We start from the raw sequence: 12,459 nt of genomic DNA, 5'->3' as shown, positions 1-12,459 counted from the left end.
CTACTACAACCTAAGGGTTAAAGAGAGGTTTTTCAAACAAGGTGACCTAGTCTTGAGAAAAATAGAGGCTTCTGGTGTCGGACAGAAAGGAAAGCTTGCCCCAAATTGGGAAGGGCCGTATAGAGTCAAGAGCGTTCAGGGTAGAGGAACCTACAAGCTGGAGACTATGGATGGTTTTGAAGTCCCGAGAACCTGGCACGCACAAAACCTGAAGGTTTACTACGTGTAAGATGGTCGAAGTACGATTCTCACTCGTCAGGATGGCGAGTAGGTTGAAAAGCACCTTGAAGCTTTGCTTGCTTAGGATTTATATGTTTTAGTTTTATTACGAAATTTATTAAGACTTGTGTAAGGGACGAATCCCAGACAATTTTATGAAATTCATAAGTTCTTCAAAGTATGATTGTGGCCTAACAAATAAAAATCAAATGCATGGATGCAAAGCATAAAAGGTGATAAATGAGATAGATCTGATAGATGTTACAAAAGTTTGATAAATAAAGTCTCGAAAATAAAAAAGCCACGCAGGGCTGAAAAAGCTCTAAGGAGCTGAGGTGCCCTCGGCGTCCATATCATCGTCTTCTCCGCTCTCGCTAGATGTCTCCGTTGTCTCGGAGGAGGAAGAGCTGTCATCCTCAGCAGGTCTGGAAAAAGACTCGGGAGGAGGAAGAAGTGGATCCTGAGGAACATGATCCGAGACAACTACTCGGGTACGAAACCTCTGTAGCAAAGCCTCATCGTCAGGGCAGATGTAGTCCGCCGGGTTAATATCAGGACAAGCCTCGTTCACGGTCCCAAGGGCCGTGTCCCAACCAGTCCTAAAAAACTCGGGAAAGACTGAATCATCCCTAATCCTCATGGATTGGGCAAACTCCTCCGAGTCCAGATAATTGTCTATAGCTTTATCCTTCTCCGCCCGAAGTACCACCAGCTCGGCGTTAGACTCTCCGAGTTCTTCCTCCTTGCGCTTGAGCTTCTTCTCCAGGGTAGCATACTTCTTCTGCTGCCTCCTGAGGGCATTATCGGCCTTATCAGAAGCCCGCTTCCATGATTCGGCTTGCCTCACAGCGCCTTGAAAGTAGGCGTTAGACTGAAACAAAACAATTAACAAAGTATAAGGCAAGAAAGTGCTACAAGAACGAGAAATAAGTTTAAAAAAGAGAAGGCATACCGAAGCCAGAGATTGGGCTCCCATGAGCTTAATCCTCTCAAGGTCAGGGGTGGCCACCACATCAGTAAAGTCCTTTGGGGTCACGCTATGGTAGGACCAATCCCAAGCATGCTTCGTGGAACCAACCACGGTATCCCCTCGGCGGAATCCCCAGAGAGGCTGAAAGGCGCCTGTAGCAGCAGCAGCAGGGGCAGCAGCAGTGATAGGAGCATTATGGCCCTCAGCTCCTTCAGTTGAAGCCTCCCCCATAGGCTCCTTGTGCTTTCTCAAGAAGATAGGCTCTGTCGCCTTTCCCCGGGTGTCTAGGCCTGCGAGCCGAGCTTTCTTCATCCTAGCTGTCTCCTCAACCAAAGGAACGTTGTCCTCGTTAATCTCCTTAGCAGCTGAAACAAAACAAAGGACAAAATAAGTGAAGTTAATAACGCATGAAATGAAGTAAAATTGAGAAGGGAAGAAAAATACCCTGTTGAGAAACAGAGGATAGTCCCACATGAATTAGGGAAAACTCCTCTAAGAGAGTCCAGCTGGTGGTCGTACCATCATCCTGAGTAAGGCCATTATAAATAATAGTTTCTTCAGGAGTTAAGTGAATGGATTTGAGGCTACCATCACTGACCTTCCCAAAGGAAGATCGAAAGAGCGTGCCCCAGTCGCCATTCTCCCAACGTAACCCAACGAAACTATTCCTCCAATTTGGATTATTATCAGGAATAGAGGCGCTATTAAAGATATGTTTGCTTTTGGGCCTTTGTTTGACATAAACCCAGCCACAAATATTAGAAGAACTATTGTAACATTGGAAGGCTTTCCTAAAAACGGCTACCGAAAGAGGAAAGCCCTCCCTAAGACAACAAACCATAAAACATAGAATATTCCTCCAGGCGTTTGGAGGAAGCTGACATGGGTTGATTTGTAAGTCGGCCAAAAGATGAGGGATAAAAGGATGGAAAGGGAACCTAAGCCCAGCGTTAAGGGCGTCGGTGTAGATGAAAAGAGTATCGGGCCTCCAGTGGCAAGTACGGTCACCACCAGAGACTGGAACTAGTCTAAAGGGGGGAGGGACGTTATAACGAGCATTTAGTTTATTGAAATCTATGTTATGCCAAGTATTACAGTGATTAAAAGAGTCGAGATGTGCAGTGGAGGGATATTCATCCCCCCTAGTATTAATCATATCAATTAAAGACATATATGAAGAGCGGATCTCGATATCCTTACCTCGTTTTGAAGCCGAGGCAATTTTGGCCGCCCTCTCAGAATTCTTGTCAGCCATTAGAAAGATTAGAAAGCTAGAAAAAGCCTGAAGGAGAGGTTGGAAAACTAAAGGAGGGATTTGAGAAAGGAAAGGCTAGAAAGTTGGAGGAGGGATGAGGAGAAGTTGTAAAATGAAATGAGAGGTGAAATGAGAGGTGTGAAGAAATAAAACTCTCACCCCACCTTTATATAGCCAAGGAAGAAGGAAAATGGGCCTTAAAAAAGCCCATTTGGGCCCAAAACTTAGAAGGTTCTGGAATAATCCAGGAAGTTCTAGCAAAAATCAGAGGAAAATTAAAGTTTTTGAAGAATCTGGAAGAATCCAGAAAAACCCTAGAAGGATTTGGAATTTGGGCTTAGAAAATGAAAGCCCATCTCAGAAAAGGGCCTAATTTTAGAAAAATCAAGCCATGTTGAGGCCCAAATGATGTTTAAGAAAAAAGAGTGGGAAGGGAGCCCAGTTAAAGCAATGGGCCAATTGCAAAAAACTAGTTGGACCAAGGAAAATGGGCCAAGGTTTTTTCTATTGTAGCCCAGGAAAAAGGGTAGGCCAAATTAGAGAATAGGCCCAGTTAAAATGAGCCCAAGTCTTAGCCCAGAATTGAGAATCCAAGGATATACAAAAAATATATATGTATTCTTGAACCTTTCGAAGAGAAAACACAGAAAAATCCTGGTCAAAATGTTCCTGCTCGAAAATCCTTCGACCAGGGCTTAAAAGGAAGGTTAATTCGGTCAGAAAGTAAGAATCTTGACCGAAAGGGAAGAAATCCTATTCGAAAAAAAAAAAAAAAAAAAAAAAAAAAAAAAAAAAAAAATTTTTACTGGTTCGACCAGAATATTTCCTGACACTGTCGACCAGGAATCAAGGTAAAATCCTGGTCGAATAGTACCTGCCCGAAATAGCTTCGACCAAGGCAAGAGATGGTGGTTAATTCGGTCAAAAAATGGGGATCTTGACCGAAAATCTTAACCGAAAATTCCTGGTCGAAAAATCCTATTCGAAATAAAAAAAAAAAAAAAAAAAAAAAAAAAAAAAAAAATATATATATAGGAAAAAATCCTGGCCGAAATTCGACCAGGAATCTTGCTCGAACCCAACCTGCTCGAAATTCAATCGACCAAGGCATACTGAAGGTTAATTCGACCAGGATCCTGGTCGAATGGATTCCTGGTCGAAAATTGTATTAAAAAAAAAAAAAAAAAAAAAAAAAAAAAAAAAAAAAAAAAAAAAAAAAAAAAGGAGAAAAAAAAAAAAAAAAAAAAAAAAAAGAAGAAAAAATCCTGGAAAATTAAGGAAATCCCTTAAATAATTTCTGAAAAATGGTAATATTTTCAGAAAATTAAGGAAAAATCCAGAAAATTAAGGAAATTCCTTAAATAATTTCTGAAAAATGGTAATATTTTCAGAAAATTAAGGAAAAATCCAGAAAATTAAGGATAAATCCCAGAAATTAGGGAAAAATCCAGAAATTAAGGAAATTCCTTAAATAATTTCTGAAAAATGGTAATATTTTCAGAAAATTAAGGAAAAATCCAGAAAATTAAGGATAAATCCCAGAAATTAAAGGAAAAATCCGGAAATTAAGGATAAATCCCAGAAATTAAGGGAAAAATCCAGAAAATTAGGGAAAATCCCAGAAAATTAGGGAAAAATTCCTGGAAATTAAGATAATTTCTGAATAAAAGGAAGATTCGTTGTAAATGTGTAGGTCGCTCCACACTTTACGCAAAAACGAAACCCTGTAAGGGAACGAATAGATTTAACTTCTGCGAAACCTAATCAATGTTTCCCAAAAGTTGGGGGGCAAATGATAGGGATAAATAAGTCCTGATTTTATAATTAATGGGCTGCTAGGCCCAATAATAATAAGATGTATAATATTCAGACCAGAAAGGTTAAGTCTGACGGACCAGATTAGGCCTGGTGGAATAAAAGAGGCCCAAAAAGCCCTGATTATTAATTAATTTCGTAATTAATTAATAAGGGAGAAATCAGATGTTGAAAAGAGTCCCGATGAGGATATAAATCCTTAGAGATTAGCCTCAAGGGGACCTGAAAGGATAAGGAATCAACTTCCTACTTCCTAGGACTCCTAAGTCTATCCTAATTCAGAGGCTTATCCACCAAGCCTCCTATACCAAGTCCAATTCAAGGACTCCCGCATCTATATAAGGGGCCTCACCCCACAAATCAGAACTACGTTTTTTGACTTGATCCTTGGCAATCAGCAAGGTACGTAGGCATCTTGTTAAGGCAGATTGAGTCACGAAACACAAGAGCAGTCAAATCGAGCCTCGAAGCTCACGTTCCTTAGTATTAAATACAGCAATTATATATAGTAGTTTTAATCCATAACACCCCTGCTTAAAAATATGAGGGAGGTTGAACCATATCCCTCATTTTTAGCAATATGGAGATAACTTATGGCTAAAAGATAACAATAAAAATATTGAAGAGTGCATCTTTATATATCATTATAACTGAATAAAACACAAATGAAAATCATAATATAAATAGTACATACACGATACAACTAACGACGACCAACATGGACGTGAATACTTGATACTAACGTAAAGACGCATAACGGGAGCGGAGCAAACAGACGGGAACAACACAACAGTAGGACTAAGTCATACAACTACCATTAAAAGTAGAAGATAAGATAGTAACTCCCTCCTACAAATCAGCCACGTGCTCAAGGCTATTACCTGAAGATTAGGAATATGGAAATGACTTCATCCACCTATATATACATGCCAAACTAAAGAAAAATACATTCTTTGATAATCAGCAACTTGGACACTTCTTTTGCGGTAAGAACTCTCTTTACACTAGTCCAAACTGCACACTGAATGATGGAGCGTTCTACTTCATTTTTATACTATATCACTTATTGCAATCACTTGTAATCATCATGGTATCATTGCAGTGTAATCATTTCATACTGTCTCACTCGCGATTTTTATCTTTTACGGGATTTTCGGGTCAACATTTGCTTGTATTAATTATATTAATTGTTCTTGTTCTTTACTTTCTTATTTTAATTACAAGACCGTAAAATCGATTACACCTAGATTTTAACCGCAAAAATGACTAAACCAATTATTTTTTTAAAAAAGGTATGTCTATAACAACACAAATGAGGTTATATATTATTTCATGCTTCTGAATCATTAAGTTTGGGCTCTCAAACTTTGCGCTTAAGCTATTTTATAATATTTTAATTATTTCGAAAATTAAATTACAAAATAAATAATCTGAATATTTTCAAATTTTTTAGTAGGACTGACATCACATTAAAAGAAAGTGATGTAATAAACCAAGTTATGTTTTTAAAAAACTATCGGAGTGCATCGATCAATCAATTAATAGTGTAGTTTGCCGCTCACATCAAAAATTTACATCCTTTGTCTATGTAATATGAACATATAAGAGAAACCAAGTTGTATAAATTTTGAAAAATATTGTAACGTGATTCAAAGTGAGAGATAAGTGATTTTAAACCTCAATTTCGGCCAAAATCTCTAATTATACAAGAAATCAATGTTGAAGTAAATAAAAAGTAATATCAAGGTCTACACACTTCCTATTTTACTTTAAATTAAGTGCGATAATATAAATTTTGGGGGTCGTTTGATTCAAATAGTGGTATGAGGTTGAAATCAAGAATCAGGTTAGTGTGATATTGATTTAAGATATCATTCTTAACATCATGTGTTTGGTTATGTGTTGTAATTAATATTTTTAATTTAAATATCTTTACATTATTACTTTTAATTATTTTAAAATATTATTTTAACCTATTTTTGGTTCATTGATTTATATTTGCATTAAATTTAACAAGAAATCGCTTAAATAAAAATGAAAATAGTGAAAACAAAGTTTATTCCTCATGCCCCTCCCTCAAACCCACCTCTCCCCTGGGTAGAGTTTCAAACGAACAGAGCCCGTCCGAGTTTTGTCTGAACCGAGTCAAGCTTAAATTTATTTTAAAAAGAGCCGAGTCGAGTTCAATAACCGAACGAAAAGTGATGTTCAAGCTCAGCTCGTTAATAAATGAGCCAAATTCGAGCCGAACACGAGTTTACTCGCGAACAATAGAGCTGAGTCGAACTCGAACCGAACTCGAGCCGAGTTCGAACAAAGTCGAGTTGTCCATTAATAGTTTCATATATTTTTTAAATCGACCTACTTTAATAATTATAGTTTTACAAGTTACATCGAACTCAAATATTAGTCTTTATCATATAATGACATACATACTAATACTCTACACCTGTTTCTTAATCTATATTATTTTATTTTTAAATCTAGTTTTAAGAATATATTCAATTTTATTTTAAATTATGAGTCATTCATAAGTCTAGAAATCATACATTATTTTTTAAATTGTCGATGTTGAAATCATACAAGTTATTTAATGTCGCTTGTGAAAATGTGAAGAATTTGAGACATGCAGATTGTGATATTAAGGTTTAATAGTTTCTTTACGAAGAAATTAAGTGTTTATTTTAGAAATATAAATAAAAAATTTAAAATATTCCAATTATTAATAAATAACGAGAAAAATGTACTAATAAATATTTTAAGTGATTAGTTATAATTTATTATTTATAAAATATATAAACTTTTTTGAGACAAGTCGAGTTAACCGAGTCTGAGCTAATTCAGAGCTAAACGAGCGGAGTCCGAGCCGAACAGATAAAAAGTTCGGCTCGTTTACTCGTCCGAAATCATTTTCTTGTTCAAGATTGTCTTGTTTAATGAAACCAACTGAACCGAGTTTACGAACGGTTCTGTTCATTTTTAGCGCTACCTCTTGGTTATGAAAAATCATATTTGGCGATTTGAGAAATTAGTAGGAAATTACGTTTTTCTCAACCAAATATTACATATGGGGTTGAAATAAATGAAATTCATACTTGATTACAGAATTACTCGAACCAAGCGACCCTCAATTGATTTTTATATTTCAAATTAGAAAGTGAAATTTACAATTTGTTATATATATTCCCAATTTTTCACTTTTAGTTAGAAAGATGGATTACTCAAACTTTTCCATAAGGTAGGTGTAACCAAAAAATTATATAACTTCAATAGATATGAGATACTTGCAAATCTCTTATATATATTGATATGGATAGAAATTATATCCTAAAGACACATTAATTGTCGCATTAATTACACTTGGGCTTCTTATCTGAAGTCCAGTACAAACTTGTCTGGTCCGAGCTCGTAGCAGACTCAAAGCGGCCCATGTAGACAAAGCCCACCAGCTGAGGTCGTCAAGGTCCACGAACACAAGCTATTCGCGGGCTAAGCCCAATACGGCTGGAAGAGCAGAGAAATGTGTCCTAAACGGACTCAAAGTCCTACACAGAAGTTTCTGGATTTCCTTCCCTTATAGGGATCCTAATCACCATCTAAGTTGGAGACTTTTCCACCAAGTCTCCTAACACAAGTCTAACCCCAGACTCACCTCTATATAAAGGGCTCTACCCCTCAACCTAAAACTATATTTTTGGCTTGATTCTTTGCTACACAGAGATACGTAGGCATCTTGCAAGGATCGATAGTCCCAATGTAAGAGCAGCCATTAAAGCTCGCAGCTTACAAATTCTAGCATTAAATACTAACGTACTCTAATTTTTATTCCACAACATATATAATTAGAGAACATATGGTGATAAAATTTATGATACTTTTTATTCTCGGTAAAATAATGATTTGCCTATCCTACATTTTATTAATGTATTGAAATGACTAACTTACCAATATACTCAATATTTATATAAAAAATATGTTGTTTATGGGAATTGAACCCGAGTCTTTATACTCATGAGCACATCTTTTAACCACTACACCATTGTTAGAAATATGTTGTGAACTTGATAATAAGTTAAACAAAACACCTTAGTAGATTTAACTTAGTGAATTTGTAGCTCTGGACGGATGTTTTATTATAGTCCCGACGGATGATCTTTTAAAGTCTTGACGGATGATAACTGAACATCCATCGAGAGTGTAGCATATGTAACAAATAAGTATTGTAGCTCATTTATGCAAACAACAATATTTTAGTCTAGTAGATTCTGTAGGATTATCTAAGTCATGTTGACTACTAAATTGATATACAGAATAGGTTGGCTAATTGTAAATATGAGATGTCTTGTAATTATGTATAAGTGAAATGGAGTCAAGTGACAGATAGACTCCCGACGGATGATCTACAAGGCTCCCGACGGATGTTCAACATAATGCTGACGGATGATTATATTCAAAATAGTTGTCGCTAGTGACAATACAGTCACATGTGTCGTGTGTATGCAAAAGGAATGTGACAGCCTGGTGTTATTCCCAGTGAACTAACAATGAGATTTACAGAAGGGGGGTTGAATGTAAATCTCAAAACTTTTTCAAGTTTTGAGCAGTTTCTAGTCTATGTGTTTTGATGAGCAAATATGTGTGAATTACTTTAAGCTAATGCAGACAGATATATACTCAAACACAAATATAAAGAACACAACAGATTTAAAAACTTTTCTGGTGGATTTGTTGTTCCACCAGAGATGTGTTATTTCAGAAAATCTGTGATTCAAATAATTAAATCACAGTTGCTTCCTAGTACAAACTAGATGATTTTCTCTCTGGATTTTTCTAAACAGCTCTGGAAAATTCACATCTAATTACTAGCTGCTACTTGGTTTATATATCACCAAGTTTACAAGTGAAGATAAAACTGTAAAATACAATTAAAAGATTCTTCACATGTTTCTTCTTCATTTCTCTATCCAATGCAATTTAGGTTTAGCTATGAATTTTTGAATACTTCCTTGTTTGCACCAGAATGGAAATGCTGCATTTTCTTGATTCCTCCTAGAGGCTGCCACATTCCAGTTTGTCTCTGTCAACCCATATGCCTCTGTCAGCTTATGAATTGTCACTATCAACTGCTATTGAACTAAGCATCCGTTGAAGCCTTCATCCGTTGATGCTTTATCCGTTGAAGCTTTATCCGTTGAAGCTTTATCCATTGATGCATTTAGCAGTTGAAGCTTTATCCATTGAAGCACTCATCCGTTGATGGATGTTATCCGTTGAAGCTTTTTAGACATCCGTTGAAGCTTTGTTTCTTATCCGTTGAGGGTCTTTAATATCAGTTGATAAATTTTCACTTATACAAAATTACAAGGCATGAAATATTTACAATTAGCCCTCCTATTTGCATATCCACTAGTAGTCAACATGACTGATAATTTCCCACAACATCTAAGAAGTGCAACTTAAATATAGAGGCTGAAATGTGCTACAATACTAAACTTATTTCTAAGTAAAGCTACTCCTTCAACGGATAACCAAAATGGTCTTATCCGTTGAGGCTACAAACACTAGATTTCTACTTAAGTGTTTTGTTTAACTTATCATCAAACTAATACACATATTCCTAACAATCTCCCCCTATTTATGTCTACTAGAACTGTAGGCATAAATTTGGGTTTAACTTGATGATAACAAAACACTTAATAAACATATGAACTGTAATAAAGCAGAAATTCAAAAGTGCTGCAAAAATGTGTATACTGAGATGGAATTGAAGAATTACATTGTTTCCAAGGGTGTTCCTTTAGCCTGAGCAGATTAATTTCTTTTCCTTTGATCCCTTATTTTCTTTCCTAGCCTCTTGTCATTCTCCTCTAGTTGGAGTTGAAGTTGTCTGTAGAACTCAGCTTCATCTTCTTCATTGATGTCCAACTTAGATTGCATATCCTTGAGAGTTTCATTACTGGCAATGTTGAGCTGATCTTCAAGTCTGAAAAATCTTCTGACTCCTTTATTGTCTCTGAACTCCATCAACCAATGAGGTGATTTATGAACTGTAATTCCTCTTTCTTGGATGAGTAATGTTCTAGGTAAGGCATTGGGCTTCCACCAAGTCTTCCTTATGCTGGCAATCTTGTTGAGAATCTCAGTTTTGGCAGTCCTGGTAAAGCCAGAATCCCTTTTTATGGCTGAGTAGACTCTAACCAAGGTAAAGTAGCCTTCATTCAGAATCCTGTAGAGAGGCCAAGTCCTTTCCCCACTTCCTTTATATTTGAACACTAGTCTTTCTGGAAGCTGTCTGTAGGCATCTATTCCCCTTACTTCCTCCAGCTCATCCAGATAGAGTTCAATGTCTGAAAATTCTTTTATGTCACAAATGTGAACATAATCATCCTTTGAGGCTTGTGGCTTAGACTTAGGCTTCTGAGTGAATTTGATTGAGGTTAGAGGAGGTGATGATTTGATTTTCTTTTTCTGTTTCTTAGATGGTGGAGAAGTGGTTAAGAAGGTGGGCAATTTGATGGTGTCCCAATCATTTGGTTCCTCCTTAGGAGTGATTGTTTCACCATGGATGTTTATGAAGGGGTCAGGCACAATGGGTTCAGGAATAGAAGGTAGTGGTTTGGATTTTGATTGGATTTCTTCAGTTTCATCTACCATCTTTCTTTTTGCATTGGCCTTCTTTCTGTTCCCTTTCTGCCATTCCTTTCTTTCCTTACTTCTTTCTTCCACATCATCACTAATAATGTCCCCCATACCTGCATCTTCACTCTTATCTTCAATTTCTTTCTTTTCTTCAGCTTGACTTGACTTTAGCTATTTTTCAAGCTTTGCTTGTGCTCTTTTGTCAGCCTTTAGCTTTTTAGCTTCTTCCATCAACCTTCTGGCTTCTCCCCTCTTTGCTATTGAGAATTTGGGATGTCCTTGTATCACACAGATACTCTTTCCCTCTCTAAAGATAATAGCCATGTTCATCCTTTCAACCACATCATTGGTCTCCTTGTGCTTTATGATATTACTACCCAAAACCTTGTCTTCATCAGGCTTTGGAAGAGGAAAGTCCACTTCCTTTAGCTGAGCAAGGCTTAGAGGGTTCTTTGTAGAGTCCTTATTGGATCTGTTGTTGGGCTTGAGAACCATAGGTTTCAGATTCTTGGAAGAAGTCTCTCCAACCTTATTCCTCCTTACTGGCTTGAGCTCCATAATGATTGGCTCCACCTTTATGCTATGCTTTACAGATTGTGATTTAGAAGTTGTAGAACCAAAGATTTATTGCATCCTTTCATCAATTTTCTTCCTTTGCTCTTTGACTTTCATCTCAGCTGCTGCTATCTGGATTAGATCAATTCCATCAAGCTTTTCTTTGATTTGAAGAGTTGGAGAAGTGGTGATGGCAGGAACTAGCACTTTAGATATTTGAACTGGTGTTGATGGCTCTCCTTCCCCTTCCCTTTTATTCTCCCCCTTTTTGTTATCATCAAGGATAGGGGTCAAGCCTTGTGCTTTTGCCAGCTGCATTAGTAGATTTGTCTGAGATTGTTGATTCTGAAGAATGGTGACCATAGAGTCTTCAATGATTTGAACTCTATTTTCCGACCTGGCCAGCCTCTTGTCAGCATCAGATTCTCTCCTCAATCTCACCAACAAATCTTGCATAGTACCATAAGGCATAACTGAATCCAACTTCTCAGCATTGTAGGATTTCAGATTAGAAATATCCTACTTGAGTTCATCCACACTTAAATTCTATCTGATATGCTGCAACTGCAAGAGATGCAGAGAGTCTAGATAAGCTTGAAGAATAGCCTTTGTACCAGCATCTGTAGTCTCCTGAAGGGCCTTTTGAATAGTCATTACTTGTTTGACCAAAGCTACACCAAACTGTCCTGGTGTAGATTCCTTTGCCCATGCCCATTCAGGTAGATTTGGAACAGAACTTAGGCCTGCATCTCCCCCTAAGTTCATGCTCCCATCTAAAGAATTAGAGTCATCATCATTAGAATTTGCTCCAAATTCTTCAGATGGCTCACCAGCTTGAGAAGGCATCCTATTGTCAGCAGCTTTGTCTCATAGAAGAGATTCTGAAGTGTGTACAATGTTCAAAGTCTGCTCTGCCTCCACATTGCCCTGAGCAGCCAACAGTTGATAGGCTGAAACAGGATGAGTAAAAGTGTCAGCATCCAAGGAAATGTTATCAATTTCAGCT

General features: G+C 37.0%; 1 protein-coding gene across 2 annotated transcripts; it reads right to left on the bottom strand.

Moving 5' to 3' along the window:
* Window positions 1-392: 392 nt before the first annotated feature.
* LOC141693266 (uncharacterized) lies at window positions 393-2,556 on the bottom strand. Of its 2 annotated transcripts, XM_074498299.1 has the most exons (3): window positions 2,390-2,556; window positions 1,172-1,554; window positions 393-1,090 (listed from the first exon to the last, which is right to left on the bottom strand). In XM_074498299.1, exons 1-3 carry the CDS (start codon window positions 2,442-2,444, stop codon window positions 542-544), a joined length of 987 nt encoding a protein of 328 aa, XP_074354400.1. In that variant the 5' UTR covers window positions 2,445-2,556; the 3' UTR covers window positions 393-541. The 2 variants fall into 2 exon arrangements, with proteins under 2 accessions (XP_074354400.1, XP_074354399.1); XM_074498298.1 differs by lacking the exon at window positions 2,390-2,556 and having other exon boundaries at window positions 1,172-1,966.
* Between the last annotated feature and the right edge of the window lie 9,903 nt (window positions 2,557-12,459).

The sequence above is a fragment of the Apium graveolens genome, chromosome 10 (genome assembly GCF_009905375.1).
Source record: "Apium graveolens cultivar Ventura chromosome 10, ASM990537v1, whole genome shotgun sequence".
Taxonomy (NCBI): Eukaryota; Viridiplantae; Streptophyta; class Magnoliopsida; order Apiales; family Apiaceae; genus Apium; species Apium graveolens.
The sequence above is the reverse complement of the archived record's forward strand: the minus strand, read 5'-3'. Positions and strand labels throughout refer to the sequence as shown.